The sequence below is a fragment of the Branchiostoma floridae genome, chromosome 9 (assembly GCF_000003815.2).
Source record: "Branchiostoma floridae strain S238N-H82 chromosome 9, Bfl_VNyyK, whole genome shotgun sequence".
Classification (NCBI taxonomy): domain Eukaryota; kingdom Metazoa; phylum Chordata; class Leptocardii; order Amphioxiformes; family Branchiostomatidae; genus Branchiostoma; species Branchiostoma floridae.
The window spans coordinates 21610004-21635977 of record NC_049987.1 but is presented as its reverse complement, the minus strand read 5'-3'; the positions used below and the strand labels follow the sequence as shown (position 1 = coordinate 21635977).

Below are 25974 nucleotides of genomic sequence, written 5' to 3'. Positions count from 1 at the left end.
TGAACAAACGGTTGATTGTTTATTTATGGCCGTAGGGTCTCATGTGTAAAGCTTACGTCTTTGACATATCATATATCTTAAAGACCAAGAGATAGTCATACCTTCAAGTATACATGATACAGAATTGAGATGGCAGATAATTATTTTTCCCAGACCTATCGCAGAATGGGATCCGTTGCCACCACTGTGCTAAAGAGACATTCTCATTAGCTATATGTGCAAACGTTAGACGTGACAGGTCGTTTATATGTAGAATGTCTTAATGGATTTCTCTAGGTTTAGATCATAATCAATTATATTGTACCATACTATGTGCCTAATACCAACTCAGGAAAAAAAACAAGAACTAGTCGTGCCTTCACTGATCATGAGACCCAAAGAAACGGTTTATGTGATCAGAAATTGATGCTGGTGTGTTACGAAATGTGTTTTTACAGATACAGATACAACCCTGAGTGATTTTATATCTTCTTTTATTCTACCTAGGTACAATACATTTGGAAAGGCTAAAAGAATTAAAAAGCCTGATTTACGAAAATCTTCAAAGGCTCTTAAAGGCGCCTTCCTTCGGGATCTCTCAGCATACGGGGACAGCTACCTCTTCATCGAAGCCTTCCTGTATGAGCTGAGCGCAAAGCGGGCCTTATTAGCACAGCAAGTTCTGCTGGAAAGTCACGCCAAGAACGAAGTCATCTTTCCTCACCCTGACTTTGTAAGATCGGTACATTCATACTGGACAGGACGAGGTGTGGTGGCCCCAAGGGTGTCTACGGGTAAGTTGCTCATCATCATCATCATCATCATTCATCCTCTTGTGAGGTGGAGCAGACGAAGTTAGACCTCCAGAACAGCTTGTCTTTCATCGAAGTAGCCCTTGCCCTTCCAGCCCTGTTTCGTCCTCAATGAGTTTCTTAAGAGTTGTGCTTGGGCGGCCAACCCTTCTCTTAGTGTCGGGGGACCGCAACAAGAGTCTTCCCGCTGGTTCGTTGCCACGAGCTAACTGGCCGGCAAGGCACAGTCGACGCTGTTGCTAAAAGCTAGGAGGGGCCATGCTTTGTGGGTAAATGCCAGAATTAAGCCCCCAGCCCATTCTCCATCTGTATGACATGGGCGTCTGAAACTTTGACATTTACCCACAATGCATCACAACGCACGTAGTATGATCTGGCTTATCATATCATCTATTTGATACAATCTCATTGTATACATGTTGATACATTTATAGATATATCATTCCACGATTTCAACAAATGAATCTTCAAGCTGGCCTAGATCTAAATGTATATCTCCCTGATATTTTTTTTTACCATAAATCTCACACACAAACGAACGAACGAACGGACTTAGTGGTGCATGGGAGGAGGTAAAGTTGAGAAGTCCTTTCATCCTGTTTTACCCAGGATTACTCCTAGTCACTGCGGCCACACAGATGTGCGAGGAGGTGCATTTGTACGGCTTCTGGCCCTTCCACTCCGACAGGAACAACAGGCGCCTGACAGAGCACTACTTCGACAATGCCCTCCCCTCCAACTCTCACAAGATAGACGATGAGTTCAAAGAACTGCAGCGTCTCCACAACACGGGAGTGCTGCGTCTGACAACAAGTGCGTGTCAGTGAGGACACAGCAGGATTTTCACATAAATTATGTAAATATGACCATAATTTGCATGATTTAAGTCTGATAATGTTCAACTTAACATAGCCGCCAAATGTCACAAGAATGAAATTCTAATCATGTAACATTATGCTATTATAACTGTTTCTTCTTAATTATGCAAATTAGGTGGTAGCAATTCGTATGATTGATGTCTGTCGATATTGCTCTCTTTTTCAGTTACATATGTCATATGTTTGATTGTCCTATCACGTACTGCTGTGCATTTATAAACTGTCCTCATTTATTATGCAGACTAGCTTCCGATTTGTATTATCAGTACATGTACTTAATTGTGTTAGGCATCTCCGTAGCTATTCGCATTGCAAATATCATGACGATCTGTCAACCCTTTCCAGAATTATTCCATTTCAAAGGGATGATGCAACTACACAGGCGATGAAAAATTCTTAACACTCCTGTAGAATTTTGGGAATTCTTGCCAATCGGACGCATACTATACTGCTAGGTTAGCCCCTGAGGCGTCGCCAAAAATACACCAAGGGCACGTGACGTGTGTAATTGTGTGAAATATTATGAGCACATGTCCCTAGAGATCAAGAAACTGAAACTATTCTGGAAGCTTCGAAGACTTTTGGGGGGATGATATTTAAGTGCTTAAGATGTAACGTAGAAAAAAAGTATGAAAGAAATTAGAAACATCAAATCACTGATCTCCATTTTAATTTCTTCATGACAATTGCAAAGAGTGTTGTCTTTCAAAGCTGATGGCAGTAATGCAAGTTTATCATCCATAGAATTAAGTCGGTGTGGCCTTAGCAATTAAGGAGAAAGTCACGGTAATGCAAAAAAAGTGAGGTAATGAAAATTATTGTTTATAAGTCTGAATGATTGTTGTTGTTGGTGTGTTTTAGTATTTGTGTTCTATCCATGCGCTATATGTACGATGGTTTTACGCGATAGATATCTGTAAGGCATTGCGCAGGGTTGGACAATTTTTCTTAAATTCACTTGCCCTATCGGGCAAGCCAATAAAGGATTTTCTTGCCCGAACCAACTTTTCACTTGCCCAAAATTCAAATATCATTTATATATATGCATGTTCACTTCCAGCAATGGAATTCTTATTATTGCCTCTATTTTTCTACATTGACCATTGCTTGATGTGATGACTGTAAAAATTCTATCAAAATCCCACTCAATGGAAAAATTTATTTGCCCGATCGGGCAAGTAGGGCAGGTCATGGACTTGCCCGATCAGCACTTTCACTTGCCCTGAACAATAGGGCTAGGCGACTTGTCCAACCCTGATTGCGCATGCTGTCGATAAAGGCGGTCTCTTGTGAGTGACCTACTGTAACTGTTTCTCATTCATGATACAAATAAGGTTCTCATCTTCATAAATCATATCAGTTGATCATCGTCCATAGCTAAATGACAAGATGGTCATAGCAAAGAAAGCCATTGTACAGTAGCATTTTCTCATAAATCATGTAAATTAGACCATAATTTGCATGATTTGGGGCGGCCCACATGTACACAACTTCTCGGAGGAAAGAGCATACATGTAGCTGTAAAATTGTCAAAGCGTGTATTCTGTTTTTAATTCCAGATACCATTTAGAATTATTTCACACAAACAAAACTGTTTCCCCTCAAATTCAGTGTAGAAATTCAGTCGTAGGAGGCCGAGGACCCTCGTATCATACAGCCCTAGGATATCCATAAAACAATTTAAAAAGTAAACCAACTTCTTATAGGTTCGTCAAATCCAATCGGTGCCTATTCCGTCATCGGAAGTTGTTGAGCAAGTTTCAATTATCGGCGACATTCAGTGACCTTTCCAGCTTAGCGACTGACAACAGTGTGGATTGTGGGGTCATTCCAGAAGGTCGGCTGGCTTCATTTGATCTTTAGAAGACAGACGTTATGACACGTTCTTCACGGACATACTCCATACCCGTGCTGATGTCACTCACAAAATCAAACTGTGTCGCTCACGGTATGTCTTTTATAGGGATTATCTTCTAGATTGTCAAAGAGCGTTATGGTTCCATTGCTTCCGTCGTTTCAAGGACAGTGTATCATACAAGTGTAGATTGCTGACAAAACTTTTCGTTCGCTTCACCTCGTAAAACGGTTAAGAAACACAATGAGGCGACGACAGTGTGCCCTGCTCTTCCTGTCTGTGGTCCTGCTGATTTTGGTAGCGACGCTGTACACGTCAGGACCTGTGGGTCCCAATAACACGCTGACACAGAAAACAATAGCAGCATGGAGTAGTACAAGCAGGTACGTTGACATATAGTTTCTTTTCCTTAGGCTATGAATTGACATTCAAAAGAGACCTAGTTGGAGAACAGGTTTATCCTAAGTTTAGTTGAAGCAATAAGCAAAGTACTATGAAGCAATATGCAAAAAGGGAAGGCAGCCAATTTTAATATTCCAAAGAAAATAAGGGTAAAACTATGATGATAGAATTGGAACTAACGTTTTGTGTCGTCTACAAAGCCGAACCAGTGAGTTGGGGGGGGGGGGGTGTCATTGAAAGTAATGAGGGCCGGCTTCTTTTCAACTTCTCAATGAAGAGATTTACATGCAGCACTGGTTATCCCAAAGCCGTGCAGTTTTGGAAGAACTGTCCTTTGTGTGTGAAATAGGTACACCATAGGCAAGCGCCTAGTAGTTTACACAGTTTAATAGTTCACAGATGAGTTGGTTCTGTTAGTGTGTTGTCAGCCCCCAAGGCTTCCCTGACTAAGGAGACTAACCTTAAGAGGTATGCAAGTATGTGACCGAGCAAGTATATCTCTTCTTGCTCTAAGCATCCAGCTAGGGCAATTAACCCCTGGCAGCAAGGCATTACGTAACACCAAGGACATTATATAATCTTACGTAACGGTAATACAGGTTAGTCTATTATGCTACATAGTTTACATGAAAGAAAATGTGTTTTCTTTTCTCAGAAATATCCCAAAGAAAGAAAGAGATGTAGACCGAAGCAGATACGACAGCGTTACCGGTACATCAATAGAGCTGAAACATGCACCAGTGGAAAAGCCAAGAGATGGGCAAGAAAGGTACATATTAATTAAACGGTGTCATACAACTTTCATTTGTAAGTTGAGGTACAGGTACATTGAGTTATCGGAACATTTACGATGTCGTTGGGAGAGGATACACTTCTGCTCGCAAATGTTAGCCTCACTAACAGTAGAAGTTGGACAAATAGAGTCATGATACATGTAGTACGGTATGGGAGTCGGCCGGCCAGAGGAGTTATTTTCTCATCGCGGAAATTATTTCACTTACTAGTAACTCATCTGGCCGGCCAACTCCCCTACCGTACTATTGACTCTATTTGTCCAATTTCTACTATTAGACCACCGATCAGCGGAGCTTGGTAGAGGTAACGCAAATGCACGCTTTCTAACGTGTGCTGTGTTAGTTTGTAGTCGCAAATCTTCTGCAAAAAGCTGCTTGAACAGAAAAGAAAAGAAAAGAAAATTTCCTTTTCCCAGAAATCTCCCCATGAGAGTAAAAGATGGAGACAGAAGGAGAGACGACAACACCACCAACACACCGGTGGGGATGAAAAACACACCGGTGGACAGGCCGAAAGATGGACAGAAAAGGTAGATTGGAGTGCATTAGGTTCTCAAAATATGTCCTAAACTTATACTGGTACATACAGGCTGTCTAACTTGCGTTACGAGGGTGCTTCAGAAACTGGTTTTATAACAGGCTCATTTTTTCATCGAATGAGTTGCAATCTGGCAGAAAGGTAAAGACATCCTGAAGTATATTCTCTTGAGATTGAAATGCAGTAGCATTACTTTCTGAAGCACCATCGTATGTGTCAGTTTGGGCAACAAATTACTATCGCATCTCAATCTCGTCTCAAGGCTGCTTGACTAATGAATAATCTACCCGTAACAACATTATGTTTCATTTCCCTAAGAAATCGTACAAAGAAAGTAAACGACGAAGGCAGAAGAAGAGACGACAACGTTGCCGACGCATCAGTAGGGCTCAAAAATACACTAGTGGAAAAGCCGAAAGATGGACAGAAAAGGTACATGAGCAATTACAAAGGCTACATAAAACGTTCATTTGTAGCTAAATCTGTGATATCCGTGAATTTTTTCTCATTCTGTTCTGCGTTACTCTTCGTAGCTGTTTGATTAATGGTAAAGAAAGTAAGAGATGACGACAAGAGACATGAGATTACCAATACATCGGCAGAACCAAAACGTCTAATATATGTTCCAATGTTAAATCTCTTGTTTATAATTTCATTTGATGCATTTTTGCTACGTGTTGACTTAATTGTCCTGCTCTTAATGCTCCTGCTCTAAAGACTTAATCGACAAAGGCAGTTGTATCTAGGCATTGAAAAAGACAAAAAGACGAATTCGAAGACTTAACATCATCAAATACGAACAAAATTGGTGCAAAAGACTTAAAATTGCCGTTAAAAATTGATTTATTCGTTTGATTCCAGGAAGAAACACCAGTATTATAAATGGGTACTGGAGGGGGCAGCTGCTCTGGAAAAGTTCCGCGCCGACCAGAAATTTGTGCAGTCCATACCAACGGTCGCACCAGCATGGGTCTACAACAAAACAGCTGCGGATTTAGTTCGGTAAGATGCACGTCTTCAAACCAAAGATTTGATTAATACAAGTTTATAAAAACACTTTTCTTGGAATTATCATCTGTATTGAAAACACAGAAATGAAGACAGAGGGAGACAGATGCTCTTGGCATATAACACATTTCATTTCCAAGACGCATTTTATTCTAACACATTTTATTTCTAAGTGTTCATTCAACCAAACCGAAAGAATCGCTCTGTTTAGAGAAGCCACAAAGGCAAATCCCAACTTCCCCGCATTGACAGTCTTGAAATCGCAGAACCCACAAATTTTAGAAAAGGTGGGGCTTTTCGTTTCCCTCTGCTTCCAAAAAAAAGAAGTGAAACCCAACCTGTTTAGAAATAGCCAACACTAGTATTGGATAAGAATATTGTTCCATTGTCACTTGTATATCTACTATGTTTATACTAGGTACTTGCAATTAGCCCTCGGGCACGAACTTGCGAATAAACTTCTTCTATAACTAGCTCCTTGAAAGAATGTAATTAATTTGTTTCCGTTCACTCCACAGGAAACAAATGTTACATGGCGGTCATCTCCAGAACGGGAATTTCGTGACGACTCGACACAACGCGCCCCTGAACTTCACCGTAAGGCGGTATGAATCAGAAGAAGTGATCATGAACGTGAGCAGAGACGCCTTCGACCGATTTCCTAAAGTGAGTGTCAGAGAAGAATGGACCGATCCTGTCGAACGCCATATCGAACAAATATTCTATTTCGAACAAGTCCGTCAAAAACTGCCCCCGTGGGACAGAAATGGCTATTTTTTGCCTTGCCGCCAGGCAAGGCTTTACGCCAGCTTTTTTCCATGGATCAATGGACGGACCTTTTAACCCAGCCCTTCCAAAGCCCCTTCCAAAGGCCCTTCCAAATCGCCTTTCTCATGGACAAGTTTGACGGCTCAGGCAGACAATGGTACATCCCTGTTGAATTTTAAACCGTCCATTTTACGTATTTGTTTCTGTTTGCGGTCGGTTCTAAAAGCATTTAATATTTGGTTACATTGAATAAATGAAGCGTTTGTATGGTAAAATTCCAAATTCATTTGGAGTGACATAAAATCAAGTGCATTATCTCGCAACAAGAATTGCATTAGCTATTCATAAAGATGAAACAATTTCCAAATCAGGCTAATAAATTGCATGTGAATATATAAGTAGCCATGACGTCATCAAAACGTTGGAGAGGCCTTCCGAGACTGCAGCAAAACGCTAACGTGAGTTTAGGAGAGCGCCAGCTCAAAACGTCACACGAGAAGTCGCAATAGATAATATTTAGGATCATTTTGTTATATCGCTGTGGCTATTGACACACTGAGTGTGCCTATAGCCTAAACAGGCTATTGACACACCGAGATTCCAGCCAGCCAATCAGAGCTTGTAACATGCCTTTCCCGACATTATTTTGCCAGGCTCTCGTCTCATTACAAACTTTTCACATAAGTAACAGTTGTTTAGACATTTTTCGGAGGATTAGACATTAGAATCTTTGAATCTTGGAATGAACGGACGGACGTATTCAAAGTTATGCCTTAGATTTGGATACCTGTTAATACGAGGTGGTACTGGGAATGTTAGCATGGCGTAGTGGTTAGCGTGAATAGTCGCCACACTGCCGACCCCGGTTCGAACCCGCCTAGTGAAAGTTTTTTTTTTTCAATTGTCCTTTTACCTTTTTATAACATCCATTTGATATAAGAATATTTTCGTCATGCGACCAGAACCATGAAAACCCACCTTTGGGACTTTTTGGTCTGCATTTTCAAGAGTGCATGTTTAGGTAACAGTTACGTTTATTTTTTTCAGCCGCAGAATCCACCCGCTACGTTCTTATTTTGGACGGTACACTTATTATTTCTTTTAAATTGGACCAGGGACCCCTGAAATAATAAAATGTGGGGTTTTCCAAGGATAAAAGCTCCTTGGGTTTTCTAACCATAATTCTGCGGTATTTTTGCTCAAAATTCACGCCGTCGAAGCATATATTTCCGCGCCGCTATGTCATCCAAACATATCGGTTGATCTCGCTATGACGCTACAAAGTTCTTTCAAAATAATGAAAGTAAAACAACAACTATAACTTCGCTTCACTTGTGATATCAGTTTTGAGGCCGCAAATTCTCCCTAACGGCAGGAATTCGTCGGCAAACACAGCTGAAAACGTGTTCCAACATGGTCACATGCGGTGTTTGCATGGTACTAAATATAGTTAGCTCATTTGCATACTTGTGACTGGCTACATGCGGCCTATACCGTAAACACGTGCACGTGAAAAAGATCGTATTTTGGGTTGATGATGGGCACAGAATGCCATTTGTATTTTCAGAGTGTTGCCTTTCAAATATAATCGTAAGATTTTCTCATTTTCGTGGTTTCTAGTGTCAAAATTTTAATAATACGTATTTAGCAGACAAGCAAATTATCCTTACTGCACGCCAAGGCACAGCATTTTGCCTTGCCGGGCTTGAAGTGCCGACCTACCTTTTCCTGACGATATTCCTACCACGCGGCAAGGCACAGCTTTTTTAAAAAGATTTCTTGTTTAAGGAGGTGTTCGAAATAGAACCATGATCGAACAGGGGGGCGGGGCTTTGGGATCGGTCCATTCGTTCACCTCGTAATGCCATGTTGATTCGATTATATGGATGATATCCTCTTGGGAACCCCAAAACTGATGCGAGCGTGCGAATAAAAAAGGGTTGCCCCCCTCCCCCTCAAAAAATAATGGCCTTCAATATTGAATCTATTTGGCCAGGAAGGTTCAACAAATGATTAAACACACAGAGCACGGTATAACGTTACCAAATGATGGAGTATTCATTTTAGTTCCTTTGCTTCTTTGATTCTGGGACTGATTTTTGCATTCTATGACATCATCATCATTTTTGAGAGAGCCTGCTATGGAGGCAAGCTCAAAGGCTAGCTCGACTCCAGGATGATTTGATGTCCAAGATATCTTCTTCTCTTACTCTTCACTTACACCAAAAGTCTACCGATTTCATCACCATTATACTGATGATAGTATACGAACATTCACTTTGACATAAATGTTATACTTCTATTCATATTATTCAACTTTCTAAATTTTTCGTCCAAGGAAAGCCCGTTTAAGGACAGGCGCTTCAACACGTGCAGTGTGGTAGGGAACGGCGGGATACTGAAGGGAAGCGGCTGTGGAGAGGAGATAGACGCCTCCGAGTTTGTGTTTAGGTTATCACATTTTCTGTGTGTATTTTTGGGTGGGTACAACATGAAAAGCATAGGACTCGGTGTACTCTGCATCACTCTTGGTCCCTACCCTACCGCGGGTCGGATATCCCTTCCACGTTCGGACGCTCCGGGTCGGTACCTTTGGGTGCAAGGTACAAACCCCGGTGATACGGAATACTTTGTGTTGCATTCTCTAGACCTCTTATGCTTTGGCATCGTTGACGTTGTTTAAACGTAGCCCCATGTCCACGCTGCAGATATACATTCTATGTGTCATATTCCCTCTCTCAAATAAATAAAAAGATAAAACATAAAATGTCTTCCCGTATTTTGCAGATGTAACATGGCTCCAATGGATGATGAATATCTGAAGGACATCGGAAAGAAAACCAACCTTATCACTATCAACCCCGGCCAGTTCGCGTATAAGTGCGTTTTGTAGATAATGATACTGAAATATCCAATCTCCAAAGAAATCATACATACATGTACGCATTGTCGAGTTTGCAATATACATATAATACTTCAATACAGTTTGAATAATTTCATCAATCATGATAACAGAATACTCTTGTTATTTTGTGTAGATTCTGTTTGTTTGTAAGCGAGAACAAACCAGAGAGGATTATCATATCCGTTAGTTCTTACGTACTGTGACATACATACTCATCCGATCGTACATATGAGGTCGCCTAACTTGAGAAGGGGAGAAGGTACAAGTAGTTATCACGTATAAAGTAAAACTGTGATCGTGGAACTGGATTCTAACGTTACCTATACGGTTTTTGTAGTTAGTTGGTTACTGTTGGTCGGGCATACAATACAAGAAAGCTGCATGACTACTGTCAGTGATTTTGTTTTCTCTTGTTAAATCTAGATACAACTCATTTGCAGAGCAAACAAAGTCTGAAAACGTGGAAGCCTTTGTACAGGACCTCGCAGTGTACGGAGACAGTTACCTTTGGATCCCAGCGTTCTTCAGTAAGAACTACGTGAACTTGACCATCGCAGCACACGAAGTCCTGAGGGAGATACGTCACATCAGGAACCAAGTCATCATACCTCACCCAGATTTCATGAAACAAGCACAGGGGTACTGGAGTAAGCATGGTCTGGGACATAATAGAGCAACCACGGGTAAATATAATGATAGAGATTGCAATCTGGTTGATTCTTCCAATAGAGATCCCTAGAAGACATTCAGAACGTCTCAACTTGGGACATGACAATGATGAACTGGAAAATCAGAATTTGTCAAGGTTTGTTTTTCAATAATCAGCAATAACTGCTGGATGAATTGCTTCCTAGCTGTACCTTATATCTCATGCTGACCATTTTGCATATCCTTCCTTCTTGTCTGTTTTATCCAGGACTATTCCTAGTCAGTGCGGCCACACAAATGTGCGCAGAGGTGCGCCTGTACGGCTTCTGGCCCTTCCACTCCGACAGGAACAACACACGCCTGACTGAGCACTACTTCGACAATGCCGTCCCCACCCCACGGCACAACGTACCCGATGAGTTCAAACAACTGCAAAGTCTGCACAACTCAGGAGTTCTCCGTCTGAAAACCAATGCGTGTCGGTGAGGAGACAATATGTATGAAACCATAAATTACAGTCATTGAGAAGATATGTGACAAACACGTGAAAATAGGTCAAAGTTGACTGAAAGTCTGTACAGCCCCCGTCATAATGGACCGAAACTGAGCCCCGCCCCATGTTCGATCATGTTCTATGGAACTGTTTTTGGCGGAGGTGTTCGAGATAGGGGGTTCTTTTTGTTCGATATTGCGTTCTACGGACAGCCTACGGCGGCAAAACAGGAAACTGCAAGTCTGCCTGCAGATTTCTTCCGATTGACTGATCAAATTACTCCAGTTATGTGATCTGACACGAGACTCTCGAATATTTGATAGGTCGCCGTCAAAGGCGACTAGAAGTATGTACGGCCCCCGTCATAGATGAAGGCTTTCTGGTACCGGTCCATTCTAGTGACGCTGAAGAAGAGTGATGGATGTCACTCAAAGCGTCCGGAAGTAATCTCGTTTTTTTTATCCAGTTGTAGAGACTGAATTGCAGTTGAATATTGTCTACTTGGATATCGAACCTTCATAACTGTATCTGGTGATTTTTATAAATTATGATTATATAGACCTGTCACATTCCTCACACTCACGAGACCTGATTATTTGTAACATGTAAGTTATCACATCTATTTTCGTCTTGAAAACTTGATGGTCGGAAGATTGGTGATACCAGATGAAATTACTGAAATCATGGATTCTTCATCTGCTGAATTTAGCCCATTAATTCAGATAAATGAAAGCTGTCATAAGCTTGGGCCTGCATGCTCGTAACTAAAACATCTCAAGCCTTTGTGTATTTTTTCCTTACATTATTCCGGCTTAACGGCCGTTACCATCAAATCACAAAACCTGTTCACAGCTGCGTCTAAAGGATCTGTACATGAAATAAATACATAACGATCATTGTCATCATCATCTCATCAACCATTATGTACATGAAAACAACAGGTGACTCAGCGAAACGCTTTCTGTAATCTGCAAGACAAAACCTTTGGTTTTCAGCCATAACAAGGGCAAGTCACATTTCTGTATCATGTTTACGCTCTTATACGCTGCGAGGATAAAATATGTTTTTATCTTATTCATAAACAAGATTGATTAACAGCCAATACAACACGTAAACTGTATCTCAGTTGCATACTTTGTCTGACCCTTATCTCTTCCCTCATGAAAACATGAGAAAACAAAGAAAACAAACAAACAAACATTTAGTTATGGGGAGAATGTCTAAGGTCTACGAAAGGTCAGAGCCAAGCTAGTTGTCGTTTCCGCTGCAGTTCAGGAAGAGTCGAGCAACGCTGCGCCGAACCTCCGACAAACGGAACCCGTAGATGACAGGATTCATCGCTGAGTTTAATATCATGAACACCATGTGGACGTCGCTGACGTCCGATGGAAAGGACATTTTGATGAGCAACGGCAACCATCCCACCAAGAACGCGACGGTTACAATGCCGACTGTGATGGCGGATCTCCTGCTTGTGCTCGACTCGGCGCCCACCGCGGCTTCTTGGTCAGCGATGGCGTTGACGTGCTTCCACAGGCACCAGAACACGCTCGCGTTGAGGAGGACGATCCCCGCCATCGCGCTGAAAATGAACACCTGGACGAGGACTACGTACCCGTGAGCCAACCCTCCGCCCAACGGAACGCATCCCTCCTCGGCACGACTTGGGCAGTGCCATCCAAAGTTTGGCAGCATGGCCAATGCGACAGACAACATCCAGACGATCACCACCACGACCTTGCACTTGTCGTTGGTGACGTTGCTGACGTAGGTCATTCCATGCACGATGAACCAGTAGCGTTCAGCCGTCAGGGCCAGGAGCCCGAAGGCTGTGGACAGCCCAGTGAGAAAGGCCGAGGTGAAGATGAAGTGTAACATAGTGTTAGAGAGGATAGACTGCGTGTAGGTGTGGATCAACAGAAACAGAATGACCACCGTTGCGCCGGTCAGGACGTCACTTGCCGCCAGGTTAATAGCCATGAGGATGTACACGGGCGTGTGGAGCTGTTCGTGCTTGACGATGGCCGCTAGCGGGAGGCTGTTCGCCACGACTGTCCACACACCAATACATAAAACAACGTATTCACGTGCGGGTGAACGGATCTCGAGCTCCATGTCAGGAGCCGATGATTTTGAGTGATTCTGGCGACATACTAGGACGTCTAGAGTTTTGTTTTCTCCTATCTTAGAACTGTTTGTAGCTTCAAATGTGTCGCATATCTCCGTAGAGCCATTTCGGAGTGTAGAGTTGCGGAGGATGTTCGATGTTTCCCCGGCCTGTTTGGTAACATCTAAGCTCCTTCCTGAAGCCAAACCTACCCCAGTGTAGCGAGCTGAAATGACGAGGACCACAAGCGTCGTCCCGATGTAGTTGCTTCTGCGATTCATTCTTCAGTTGTTCGATGAAAGCAAAGCGTCTATCCGTGAGCTATGATCTCACTGGCGTTATGAACAGGGAAAAAAAACAACACAATACTCTCTCTCTCTTGGTTCTTCTGTCACGACGACGGATGAGCGTCTTTTCTTCCTCGCTCCCTGAAATGCACATCACGTACAGCTAGTTGCAGGTATACGTAGGTCGCTGGTCTAACCTTTTCTAATAGCTCTCTTCTCCATCACCAACAGCAACATGAGAGTGGTATTTTACGTACATCCCCTTGTTGAGCAGGTTCTACTCCTTAATCAGCCTTATATTGTGAACGTTTACCAGCACGATGACAAAGAGGGGTGGATGAAACTAGTTATGTGGAGATTCCGAGCGAGCTCGCCGGAGTGATCGCAGGTGAATTCAAAAGGTCAATTGAGATACATGAAATACTTCGTTACAACTCAATCACGAATACTTCGGGCGTTTATATATAAAAGAAGATTGTATCCAGGACAGCTTAATGACTCTATTGAGCTGTTGAGAACATTTGGTTCTTTGGTCCAGCTGACTTGATTTTTTGGATGAAATCTGCGAGCATCGATTTTCGTCTATTTACACAGAAAGTTGGTTATTTCAGTCATATGTATCTCCGTAAAAACTCATGATGAAGGCAACTTTTTTGCACAGGTTTCACACAATTTTTCACACAATTACATTGATTTTGCAGAGGTTACCATCCGATGGGCAGGCATAGCTCATGATATTGCTGGAACTATGACTCTTAGTGGACACGCTTGGAGACAACATCATCAAGACGAAACATCTTCTGGAGGAAATGGGGTTCACAATGTAAAGGTACACAAGGCAAAATACATCTGACGAAATCAGGGAGAAAACATTCAGCTCTTATCTGAATCTTGCAATCGACATAATGACAAAGTAGATCAGGCACATTGGCAATATTGTTTAATGCATTCTTTATTTCATCTTTTGGCATCTGATGTTGTATTTAATATAATGACGTCCTAGGACAGTAAAATTATGACGTAATAAATGCCTTGTTAAATATTATCGGCTGACTTTTACCTTCTTTCGTGTAATATGTTGAAGGATTTGATACAATTTCATTTTAGACTTGATTTTTTCAAGTTAACCAATCCTTTTACAGCCATGGCTTTGGCTATGATTGGTCTACATAACAAGACCCAAAGGCCACTCCAAGGTGTGACGCAAAGGCCACTGGGAGGTTACAAGTTACATGGATAGGACTGCAACAGCATCTCCTGATCTTAACTATTGACAATTTCAGGAAGAACTTTGAAGGCGACATTTCCAAGACATTTCTTTCTTTCTCCGTGAATAGTTTCATTAGGTTGGCAAGTCACTGAATAAAGAGACTCCTTTTTAAACAACTACAGCTTTATTTTCACTGATGTTTTGGTGACCGTTTTGGGACCGCATTGTAAACGTCTCAACATCACTGCATAAACGTATTACATACATTTGTGACCGCATCTGTGTGCAGTACTAGTGGTACAATATGAACCAGTCAGAATTGCCCTTATACCCCTGTCACATTATCCACAATCTTCGGGCGTATCAATGGACGATCCGCCATATTCAACATCGACACAAGGTTGCGCGCATTTTTCACCTGAAAACCGTCCCTGTCACATATATGCCATACTTTGTACCTTGTACAATTGTTGTGCAATTAAGTAATTATCATAAGCGAGGATCAGGCGATTGCCGCAGAATCATTGTCCGATCGATTCTCGCCAAATGTGACTGGTATTGGGATGGTGATAGACGGTCACTGCAACATCGCTGAAAATAAAGCTATGGTTGTGTACATAGTCTCTTTATTCATCCGTCTGTTCCGTGACTCCCTGTCTCTTCTTGGGGTTGGGGATGAGCAGAGCCTTCCATCTCCTCAGCTGCACGTACGTGTTCCCCGACTGAGTCGTCCTGTTTTCTGTCTTCAGCAGCACGACCCGCGAGACGCTCATCATTCTCTCCTGTTCTGTCTGTGTGGTCCGGATCAGGTCAACCATGTCCCCTTCCTTCAACTAGAAAATATGGGAGCAAGAGATGCTTTTGATAAAAGCTGCCCACGCAAGCTAAGATGAACTATGCCAAAAAGCAGTTACTCAAGCAACTGGATATGATTTTGGAACTGTCGTATCAAAGATGAACTATCTTCTGTGAAATGGCGACAGAAGATAGTTGTAAGCAACAGAAAAAGAACCACGGATCAGGTCAACCGTGTCCCCTTCCTTCAACTACAAAATATGCTGAGACTCTGCAAAATTTCCCTGTTAAGCTTCATCAGGTTCTGAATTTGTTTTAACTGGCATATCCAGGGTTCAAAATACCCATGTAACCATGTTTTGTTTGGCACAACTTCAAACTGAGGTTGCTCAGCGTAACTTTTGTATTGAGTGTCATAACTCTATAACCGTATATAGGATCATCAGGCTCTGAGTCAACATTTGTCCCTCATTTTCTCAACTTACCGATATGCTCTTTTTCAGCACTTTCTGTCCGTTCACCCTGATTTTGTTGGAATAGAATTCCTCCTCAATTTTACTGAAAAAAGAAAGATACACAATGCATGACAAATCAATAAAAGAAAGCTGCATGTTAGACACATTCTTCAAATATATATGTATTTGTGTAGTAAAAATATGATATTGATATCACAGTTATATCAACACAGTTGCATTCATTTAACTGCAGAGATGCTGTAAATTGGATATTCACCCTTTATAATACCTGCTTTTGCAGTTATCTCCATCATCATGCTATGATTGCACATGTACTAGTTCTGAAATTATGTATCATAAGCATGGAAGACTTTAATACAAATTGTAGTTGCATTGCCACTATTGCTTCAAACTGCGATACTACATTAATCACATACACCCAAAAATAATGTATCATAAGCATGAAACATTATGAATGTAAAACTATGAGTTACACTTCCTTGAATCAATTGAAGGAGTTCAGTTTCATGATGAAAGCTCACTAAGGTTTGAGGATATAAGCAAGTAGCCTGAGTGCAATCCTCTGTAGTGGCTGCTGGCTCAATACTTTGCCTGGTTAGCAAGCGAAAGTATTAAGCTAGAGGTCACTACGTAGGATGGTACTCAAGCTAAAAAGCAAGGACGCTAAAATAAGATAAAAGCTAGGAAGCAAAATGCCACCTACTGTCTGGAGGTGTCCAGCCCAGCCTTCAGGACAGCATCCAAACGTACAGAAGGAACGACCCTGGTGATGTCCTTGTAGTCCTTGGGCTCGCTGGAATCATCAACGTCTTCATAATCACTGTCATCCTCTAAAGGGTCCTTCTCGTCTTCCTCATCACTGTCCTCTGAGTCGGAGGGCTCGGCTGGCTTCTGGGCTCCTTTTTTACCTGTCAGGAGCATAGAACTTTTGTTATGCTGATTAGGATTGTAACAGTGGGGTTCAAGGACTGCTAAACTGACCATGCCAGATGGCTTTAAGCCTTTTGGCGTAACGGTTTAGCATCTGAATTTGTGATCTTCCGGCATGAGAACCAGCAAAACAAGAGGCGAGTAGAAACAGAAATAGCATCCTGACTCCATGGATTCGAATCTGCACCGAATCCGGGCCGCCAGATCATAAACCCAGATGCTAAACCATTACGCCAAAAAGCTTAAAGCCATTTGGCATAGTCAGTTTAGTAGTCCATGAACCCACTGTTATGGAACCCTGCTAATATCACAGAACAGATGTGGCTTTAACCCCATTATTAGCTACCCTGGAAATCAGGGCCGACAGAGAATTTGCTCAGCAGCCAAGGCAGGTCTTCCCAAGGACCTTAGAATCTGGTTAGATAGTTAGACAAGCACACCAGGTAGTTGTCATGCAGGGCACTGTGTGACAAATCCCTGGAGTGCTTATGTAAAGGTCATCGGGAAGAACTGCTGCAATTTGTTATCATTTTAAACTACTGACTTCCTTTCAATCATTGTTCATCAATGACACATGACGTTACAAGTTGTTAAGAGATCAATACAGATTTAACCAATCAATCGGTCAATTGCGGGAATCAGTATTGGTGCTATCACAAATTGTGATATCACAAAAAAGCTGACAAATTCGCAGTTTGACTTTTAAAGTTATCGCGGCCCTACGCAAAAAAATCGCCCTATGCATAATTTATATATCAACCACGCCCCCCTCCCCACGTCAACCCTTCCACCTTTTTACCTTTCTTTGAAGCATAAGTCCGTGAAAAATTTAACACTGGAGCAAAACTTCTCTCTATTCTTGTATCAAGCCGTAGTGTGCTGAGTTGACAGTTCGACGGTCCACCTAGGACGGATCTTCGGTCAAGAGGAAGAGGAACTTTGAGAAGACGTGACGGTCCGAGACATCTTGCGGTTTCCCTTGAACATTGTCTCGTTAAAACTCGTAATATCGTCCCTCTTCTTAGCATTATGGACACTTCATCACCTAAACTTGTCAAAGGTAGTTGGCAGAATTCGAGGAAGGAGGCGGTAAAGGTGCAAAGTAGGTGAAATTGAGAAGAAGTATCGCAAGCGCTTTTTTCGCTCAGGGCGCCGCCATCTTGATAATTTTCGCCATGGATCAAAAGCGCCCCCTATTGACTCGTTACAGCAATGCAATACTCGGACTGCGCTCACTGCATGGATCAAAAGCGCGCTCTATCAATCTGTTGCAGTACTGCACCCACAAGGTGCAAACGGCCGGCGAATTCCAGTCCTGTGGTCGTGTGTGGTCGGCAGTTAAAAGCTGCACTGAGATCTGAAACTATTTTCTTTGCCATACATTGGCTACTTTAACCACTAGAGCTGTACAAGGGAGTCACTAGAGTTCACGGGAGGGATGTATCGGAGGCACAAGAGGTAAATCTGTAAGTTAGACGTCAGGGTCCTTCCCCCATAGGGCGCCGCCATCTTAATTTTGTAGGTGACTATTGTAGCTTTTTTAATGCCAGCTTTTATACTCTAACATTGTTATTCAACATGGATTATTCAATGAATATGAAGCGATTCTATAATATTTTTGAAACATGAGAGTTACATTTAGGAGAGAAGCCTTTTAAGTTATTTATCACTAATGTATCCCTCTATATAGGCAGTGAATATGTGTAACTAAAGACAGCCTATATTTGCATACGCCCCAAATGCGCCAAAATTTGACGCTGCAACAGTCACAACAGTTCGCCATCTTGACGATTTTGACTCTGTTTGATCGGAGAATAACTATGGCGGAGAAAGGCGACCACTCGGCCGGGGCAGGGGAAGAAGAAGAAGAAGTAGAGGAAGTGGCAGACTCGCCAGATGTGTTCCAATGCCAGAACTGCCGCGAGATCCTGGCCGACTCTCTCGCCATGAAAGATCCACTGACAGGACCGAAGGCCTGCATTGAAATGAGTTATATTAGCTTCACAGGTTTGTTTCTTGTCGATTTTTCGAAATTTTGACTAGTCTGCTTAACATTTATGTTTAATACAGATATGTAGCACTAAGACAGGAATGTCTATTGACAGGAACATCTTGTCAATAAGGATGACGCCTCGCAGTAGACCTTCATACTACAGGCAGCATAATCTTCAATAAGTTGATAAAAACCTTGATTAAAAGTAGAAGAAGGAGGTTCAGGATTCAAGGTACGCTTGTGAAACTGTAAGGTCAAAGGTGAATGCCCCTGAGTCCTGACATGACTTCAGACAAGACATTGGTCGTTTGGTGTGCATAACAATGCCCGCAGATGTTTCTTGTTTATGTCTTAAGTTAAGATCGCCAATTGTTAGTCTGTGTAACACAAACTCTGCTGTCCAGGGCTGTAACTGGCCCTTCCCCCCAGAAATGGTGAGCGGGCTGTAAAGAAGCTTGCTTAAATCAGGCTAGTCAATTGTTTGTTTATATGATGATGATTGTTTGTTTGTTTGTTTGTTTATTTTGATCTCCAATTAGAGTTACAATTATTATCATAACTCTATTCTTCCTGGAGTCGTCCATCAACAAGACAAATTAAAACAGTCAAATAACATAAAGTCAACAAAAATACATGTATACAGTATGACACGAGAAGAACTGAGGTAAACTGATTGCAAAAATGTAACATAAACTCAGCAGGGCTCGAAATACCACATGCATATGCAAGTTTGTGCATGTAAAATTGGTGTGGTGCAAGTAAGTTTGGACCAAACTTGCACCAGTGCAAGTTACTTTTATCCACTAATACCTGACTTTAGAAAAGGCTTACACACACCAAGAATATTGTCTGCCATTGAAAGGTAAAAGAAAACAACACTGAATAAAAAAATAGCCTAAATTTGTTATTTCTAAACTTGGTTAGACATCCAGGTAAACAAAATTTGAAGACAATTCCATCAGTATTCTCTATAATGCTAATAATTCCTATGGTGTTGTCTTACCTTGATTTGCATATGAGTAAATACATTTTGCATACAATTTAGTGACTTTGATATGATCAACTGGATTTTCCAGTTATATGTGTTTGTATTGAGTTGTTCTAGCGATGGTTAAGAATAGTGATGGAAGTCACTCGAAGAGTCCAGAAGAAATCTATTGATCTTATCAAGTTGTAGACATTGAATTGTCTTAAATTAAGCCTAAATTCACATTTGTTGTACAATTTGAAATCCAAAATAAAATACGCTTTGGAAAACAAATATCCAAACATGTGGTCTTTATGTATCCCCATATATTTGCAAATTTTCAGAAGAAGAATAAAGGGTTAACAGTTCACTATTTTGGGTTGTGCAAGTAAGTTTCTTTTGGTGCAAGTTACCTTTGGCTTAACTTGCACTGGTGCAAGTTGACTGAAAAGTGTATTTCGAGCCCTGCTCAGTAAACGGAAGTAATGAGGAGGGGTCAGAGGTCAAAGGCTATAACATAAATAACAAAACATCAATCGTTGTAACAATAAATAAAATAACCAAGTGGGTGTAATTAACAAAGAAATTATCCACAAACAAAATTAATAGTTGATTTGCAGCTACATCATATAAGATACAAAATCGTCTACCACCAATCCTGCAAAGATCATCATCATCAGTTCAAAGTCACTCCTCGCAACATGCTTTTGAATGTTTAGGTTTGGATAACAGGCTGCCCCAGAGAATACATCGCAATGTCTCCTTACTAATTTTTGCGTGTGTTTTTACAGCGGTGTCGGAGACAGTAACTGTTGGAAAAACCATTACCCATTCAGAGAAGCAGACAGATAGAGACTATGGATGGTATGTCTCACCCACTCATGATCTAACATTGACTCACATGATTCCACCGGGTGCCATAATACCGTCACCTAAAAACATTGTTACATAGGCCGTCTCAAGTTTGTCTCAAACACCTAAATGTCTAAAGGGTATATATACGTTGTACATATTGAAGATTTTCCACTGTCTTACAACACCAAAATCTGCTAACCTCGATTTTCAGTCGTACTTCCGTCGACCTTCTTCAGGAGTGATGATTCAGTTACTCTGATCACGTGACTTAGAGACACGTGATTCGAGTACTTAGTAACGAATTATAAATGCCTGGCAAGCGATATCGACCCCTGTCTCTGTTGAGATGAGCTTTCATGCTTATATATACGTTGTAGTTTAGGATTACTGATGCTGCATTGGTACATGATTATCAACATCTCCTTAAATCGCTTTGAATTTGTGTATTTTGCTCATATGGCAGTATTATGGCATCCGGTGGAATTATTGAGAGACTGTAGTAGTTAATATTTGGCATACTTACTACTTACAATATTGATCAATTTCATGGTACCTGTACCAGAAGAAACTGTGCCGACACCAATTTTTTTTGTGGGGGGGGGGGGGAGACATATATCATACTAGTTGATGGAATCACCTTTGTAGATGTATTATAGAAGCTCGTCTATGCTGGTAGTAATTAAAGTACAGTGCTAAACTTTCTTCCAACACTAAAGGTGTACACAGATCAGATTTGATGCTGTTTTGTTTTAGTTCCTACCTGCCCCTGTCCTGCGCGGGGTGCGGAGCTGAGATCGGGGTGATGTACAGGGGGACCCACTCGGAGTTCGACGCACTCAGAGACCTCTACACCATAGACATCAACAAAGTCACCACGTAAGACGCATTCTGATCTGTAGCTATTTTTGTTTGTTTGTATTTTCCTAGATATAACCAAGGAGGTTGAAAAATTTCCTTGATATAACTAAAAGACTAAGAAATTCCTAGCAAGCAGTATTAATATTGTATTAAATGTGCTTGTGATGTTGTATGGTCTGTGTCTATGATATCGGCTTATGCTGTCTGCCGCTCTTAAATTGAAATGTTGCAATTTCTAATCAGTTACTGTAAAGGAAGAAAGAAGTGCAGCAGTTTTCACTGACCCTCTTGCAACTTTGGTTGAATCCCCCCAAAAGAATAAATCATCATTGAACAAATTTTTAAAAAATCAGTGTTAAACTTTCAATTTCTACCTTAGACCACACCGATTTAATTTCTTGGTTCACGGATTCGCTCGCTCCTATTTTTTTGGAAAAAAAATAAAAATAAAAATTACCACTCAGCAAATTTTCACCATTAATGAAACCATTCACCAACTTTCTGGTCTAGCAATTTGGCCTTTATATTATAAGCTCCTTAAAGTGTGGGTACAGGTGCTGTTACTGTACAAAAAGAGTGTTTTGTACTTTTTTCAAGCTGAAAACTTTTTTTCCTTTATGTTTTGGATTAGCCGTTACCTTTACCCCGACCGTTTTACAATTTTTATTTTTATTTTTATTTTGCTCTCTCGCTCCATATTTTTTATGAAAAAATCCGTGAACCAAGAAATTAAATTGGTGTGGCCTTATGATATACTTGTGACTTTTTATCTTTGTCTAGCTGTAATCTGGCTTAAAAAGATGATGACGAAATGTCTTGACTACCTCTTTGCTGTCTGTGTTGGTGACCAGTAAAATATGTTACTATTAGGTACCAAAAGCTACCTCAGTCAGAAGTACAAAGTACTACAAGTACATTTTTGCCTTGCCGCCAGGCAAGGCTTTACGCCAGGTTTCTTCCATGGATCCATGGATCAATGGACGGACCTTTTAACCCAGCCCTTCCAAAGCCCCTTCCAAAGGCCCTTCTTTCCTTGCTGAGTTTCATGGCTTAGTTAAACAATGGTACATTCCAGGCGAGTATTAAAACGCTCTTCTAGACGCATGTTACTGTATGTGGTCCAGCGTAATAAATCTACGCTTTAACTCACCATGTTTATATAAAGATATATCACAAATTGCATCAGAAGGAACTTAGTTTGTAATAAAAAATAATGCATATTCATTGTGGGTCAAAAAGTTTTACAAAACCTGTTTAATGTGCCAATAATTCATCTGACATAAATTATGATAATGAGGGGGGAGGGGGGCGACATGTGGAACTCGGGATTTTTAAGCGTAGAATCTAGTCTAACTTACCAAAATAACATAAAATACGCGGCAAGGCACAGCTTTTTTAAAAAGATTTCTTGTTTGTATATGTTTTTATGCCCTACAATCTGATTTCCACAGCTACAGCCTCGGGTCTGGCATCCCCAAGTGCAGTCTAGGAGGGATTGTGTCAGCACAGGAAAAGATAGATAATGGACTGGCTAAGGTAATACATAATACCTTTACTTGTATATCTGTATTCTGGCTATGAATATAGTTGTATCATATAATTTTTCCTTTGAAGTCACTCAACACCCTGGCCCGTGTGATTTTCTGTTGATGCATTATGATGTGTATAAATCTAGCTGTCTGTGAATTGTTAATCATGAATTCACAGAATACTCTCTAGTACCCTCTGCCAGACTGACTACAATTTGGCTATTATTCAATCCATCAATCGTAAGCTTGTATCACAAGCACTTCGAATCATCTTGGGCACCAACTACACATCCTACTCCAAAGCATGTATTCGGCTGGGCCTACCTACACTCAAATCACATCGTGAACAATTAACTGTTAACTTCGCCAAATCACTTGAACAGTCGAAGCTGTACAGACACCTACTACCACTCTCACGTGTGGATATCAGTGGCAGGGTGACTCGTTCATCACACAAACTCGACACTGTCCACTGTAGAACTGAAAGATACAGATCGAGTGCAATACCCTACCGGTATATGGTGCGCATGCTGAACATGTAAATACCTGAATCTGCTCTAGATGTGACAATCTGTTTTATAAGCGAACTTTGACTAACTACCCATCACCTTCGAAGTCAAATTTGTGGTATTTTTAGCCAAATTTGTCACTGTTAAGCAACTGTGTGCAATATATGTAAATGCTATGTGCAATATTCGCTAACGTGCAATATTCGCTGATGTACGAACATCGTTTTTAATAACTGTCTTCGATTTTACTTAATGTAACACGACCGTGCAATTCAGGGCCATGGCCCTGCCATTCTGTACCGTGTAAAGTGATGAAGAAGAAATAAACTGTACTTAAGTTGATGCGTGGCGGCTACAGACAGTTCGGACAAAGGAGTTGGTCGGCCGTGCAGCCAAGACTGACTGACCTGGCAAATTTCCTGATTTTAAGCTGTCTGAATTGCTAATTGTGGATTCGCATAAAGTCAAAGTCCAGACGTATTGATTTGTTGTTTTTGTAACCTACAGATACGGCACGTACTGATGACACTGTCCAAGAGGCTGTCTGTCCTTGAGCAGGCGATGATGGAAGAAGAAGAGCCTGACACAAAGGAGAACCTGACACCAGCTCCCAGGGTGAAACACGAGGTGAAGAACGAGAGGCCCTCGGGAACCCCGTCTCGGGGGAACAAGTCGTCTCAGCGCCCGTCTCAGAGCAGCTACGGATCCCCCGTCCCGGCTCGCACGCATGTGAGAAAGAAGGCGAGGATTCAACTGTCGGATTACGAGTCAGACTAGGACCTGTATGTCTGAAAGCTGGCATAACGGCTCGAAATTCATTTTGGGGATTAGGTGCACTGGTGCACCCAGCTTAAAAAATTGGGTGCACCAAAAAAGTTTTGGGTGCACCACTTAAATTTAAGTAATAACCTAATAATAAAACTTAGTTACAAGCTATCAAATTCTTAAACAAGTACCATGACAGACATTTTTATTATCTTTCTAACACATAGATGTCAAGAATATGACGTATACTTGTATACTTTGATATCTTTACATACATAACTTAAGAAAATATTTGGATGCACCCTGTGCACCCACAGACAGAAAATAATTGGGTGCACTGCTCCAATTTTGGGTGCACAGCTCCAATTTTGGGTGCACCTGGATGCACATGCACCCAGTATTTTGAGCCCTGCATAAAAGCAACGCAAACAAAACCTCACCTCTAGATCTGCTCTAAGATTATGCAGGGAGTAATGCCAGCTAGAAGATCGGGTAAAATATTCAGTTTATAAGTCTCAATTTTGTTTATTAACTGCCAGAAGTCGGTAAGTACTGCATGCTTAGCATACAAAGTACTATAAGACCAAGCTAGGGAGAAGGCTGTACTATATCCTAGAGTAGCACTATGTTATGTTGTATGATTTCTAAGTTCATATATGGATACAAGTTAAGAAAAGATGTCAAAGTCTTGTTTATCTCAAAAGTGACTCAATGGAGGTTGTATGTACTCCTTGCTCCTATTTTGTGGAAAAAAAAACTGCTGGTATACAAAAATGTATAACAAGATCATGTAACAGAGCAAGATGTAACTTCTGTTTACAGCTAGTCTTTTATTTTTGTGTAAAACTATACCGTTACTGAAACAACAAGAACACTTTTTGCCCTGTGTCACTACTAGGTACTAAGGGTCCGAACAAACAAAACAAACATGAAAAGTAACTTTTGTACACACTACATGTATTTGTATTCACCTTAGCTGCATAGATACATTTACTCAAATTTTCATAGAAAGGCCACGCAGAAGAAAAATAGATCCAACATAAATCATGTTTTGAATATGAAACTGTTCCGTACAATCTCAAGCACAGAAAAAATAAGTTAAACAACAATAGACTACAAAAATGTAACACTGCATAGATATCAAATTATTCCTAATCAAACTGCAACATAAAACACAGTAGGGTAACCTCACCTTGATTCCATGGATGGACTAAACAAGCATTGATTTTTGCTCTATGCCCCCAAAACACATCTTGCTTAATTTACAAGACTACCCAGCGTGCAAAATACGCACTTGCACATTGCAACCACTTTTTGCTTGGTGCAACTTACTTCTAAACTCAGGTTGCACAGGGTGCCAATTAGATTTTGAGCCCCAGAACTCGATTTTGTTGTCAATTTACTTGGAAGAAATAAATAGACTGAGGCAGCTCCGTTTCATATAAGCCAAACATGTATGTATTGTACCTTTTTTTTTCAGAAATTAGTGAATTGTACGAGGTGGTGCAACTTGAAATTCAGTTGTGCAACCTAGTTTTTGCCCCAGGTTGCACACTGTGCAACCTGGCTCAGAAAAGTATTTTGTACACTGCTACCTAGCCTTGCCAACAAAT

At 41.2% G+C, this 25974-nt stretch overlaps 5 protein-coding genes across 6 annotated transcripts; 3 read left to right on the top strand and 2 right to left on the bottom strand.

Annotated features, from left to right (window-relative positions):
* The first annotated feature begins 262 nt into the window (after positions 1-262).
* On the top strand, positions 263-2181 carry LOC118422300 (alpha-2,8-sialyltransferase 8F-like). Its single transcript, XM_035829818.1, has 3 exons — positions 263-276; positions 487-773; positions 1401-2181. Exons 1-3 carry the CDS (start codon positions 263-265, stop codon positions 1616-1618), a joined length of 519 nt encoding a protein of 172 aa, XP_035685711.1. The 3' UTR covers positions 1619-2181.
* A 2965-nt stretch (positions 2182-5146) lies between these two features.
* On the top strand, positions 5147-11812 carry LOC118422298 (alpha-N-acetylneuraminide alpha-2,8-sialyltransferase-like). The gene is made up of 8 exons (XM_035829817.1): positions 5147-5250; positions 5577-5690; positions 6120-6260; positions 6785-6932; positions 9373-9485; positions 9822-9914; positions 10363-10622; positions 10856-11812. Exons 1-8 carry the CDS (start codon positions 5147-5149, stop codon positions 11071-11073), a joined length of 1191 nt encoding a protein of 396 aa, XP_035685710.1. The 3' UTR covers positions 11074-11812.
* Positions 11813-12328: 516 nt separating this feature from the next.
* On the bottom strand, positions 12329-13195 carry LOC118422297 (G-protein coupled receptor 6-like). The gene has a single exon (XM_035829816.1). It carries the CDS (start codon positions 13193-13195, stop codon positions 12329-12331), a length of 867 nt encoding a protein of 288 aa, XP_035685709.1.
* Positions 13196-15310: 2115 nt separating this feature from the next.
* On the bottom strand, positions 15311-18080 carry LOC118422296 (mitochondrial transcription rescue factor 1-like). Its single transcript, XM_035829815.1, has 4 exons — positions 17685-18080; positions 16659-16863; positions 15965-16037; positions 15311-15517 (listed from the first exon to the last, which is right to left on the bottom strand). The coding sequence occupies exons 1-4, from the start codon at positions 17911-17913 to the stop codon at positions 15311-15313; spliced, it is 714 nt and encodes a 237-aa protein (XP_035685708.1). The 5' UTR covers positions 17914-18080.
* Positions 18081-18600: 520 nt separating this feature from the next.
* LOC118422932 (protein Mis18-alpha-like) lies at positions 18601-25315 on the top strand. Of its 2 annotated transcripts, none has more exons than XM_035830814.1 (6): positions 18601-18892; positions 20637-20709; positions 21454-21576; positions 23010-23094; positions 24104-24394; positions 24773-25315. In XM_035830814.1, the coding sequence occupies exons 1-5, from the start codon at positions 18625-18627 to the stop codon at positions 24371-24373; spliced, it is 819 nt and encodes a 272-aa protein (XP_035686707.1). In that variant the 5' UTR covers positions 18601-18624; the 3' UTR covers positions 24374-24394; positions 24773-25315. The 2 variants fall into 2 exon arrangements, with proteins under 2 accessions (XP_035686707.1, XP_035686706.1); XM_035830813.1 differs by having other exon boundaries at positions 24104-24400; positions 24779-25315.
* The last annotated feature ends 659 nt before the right edge of the window (positions 25316-25974 follow it).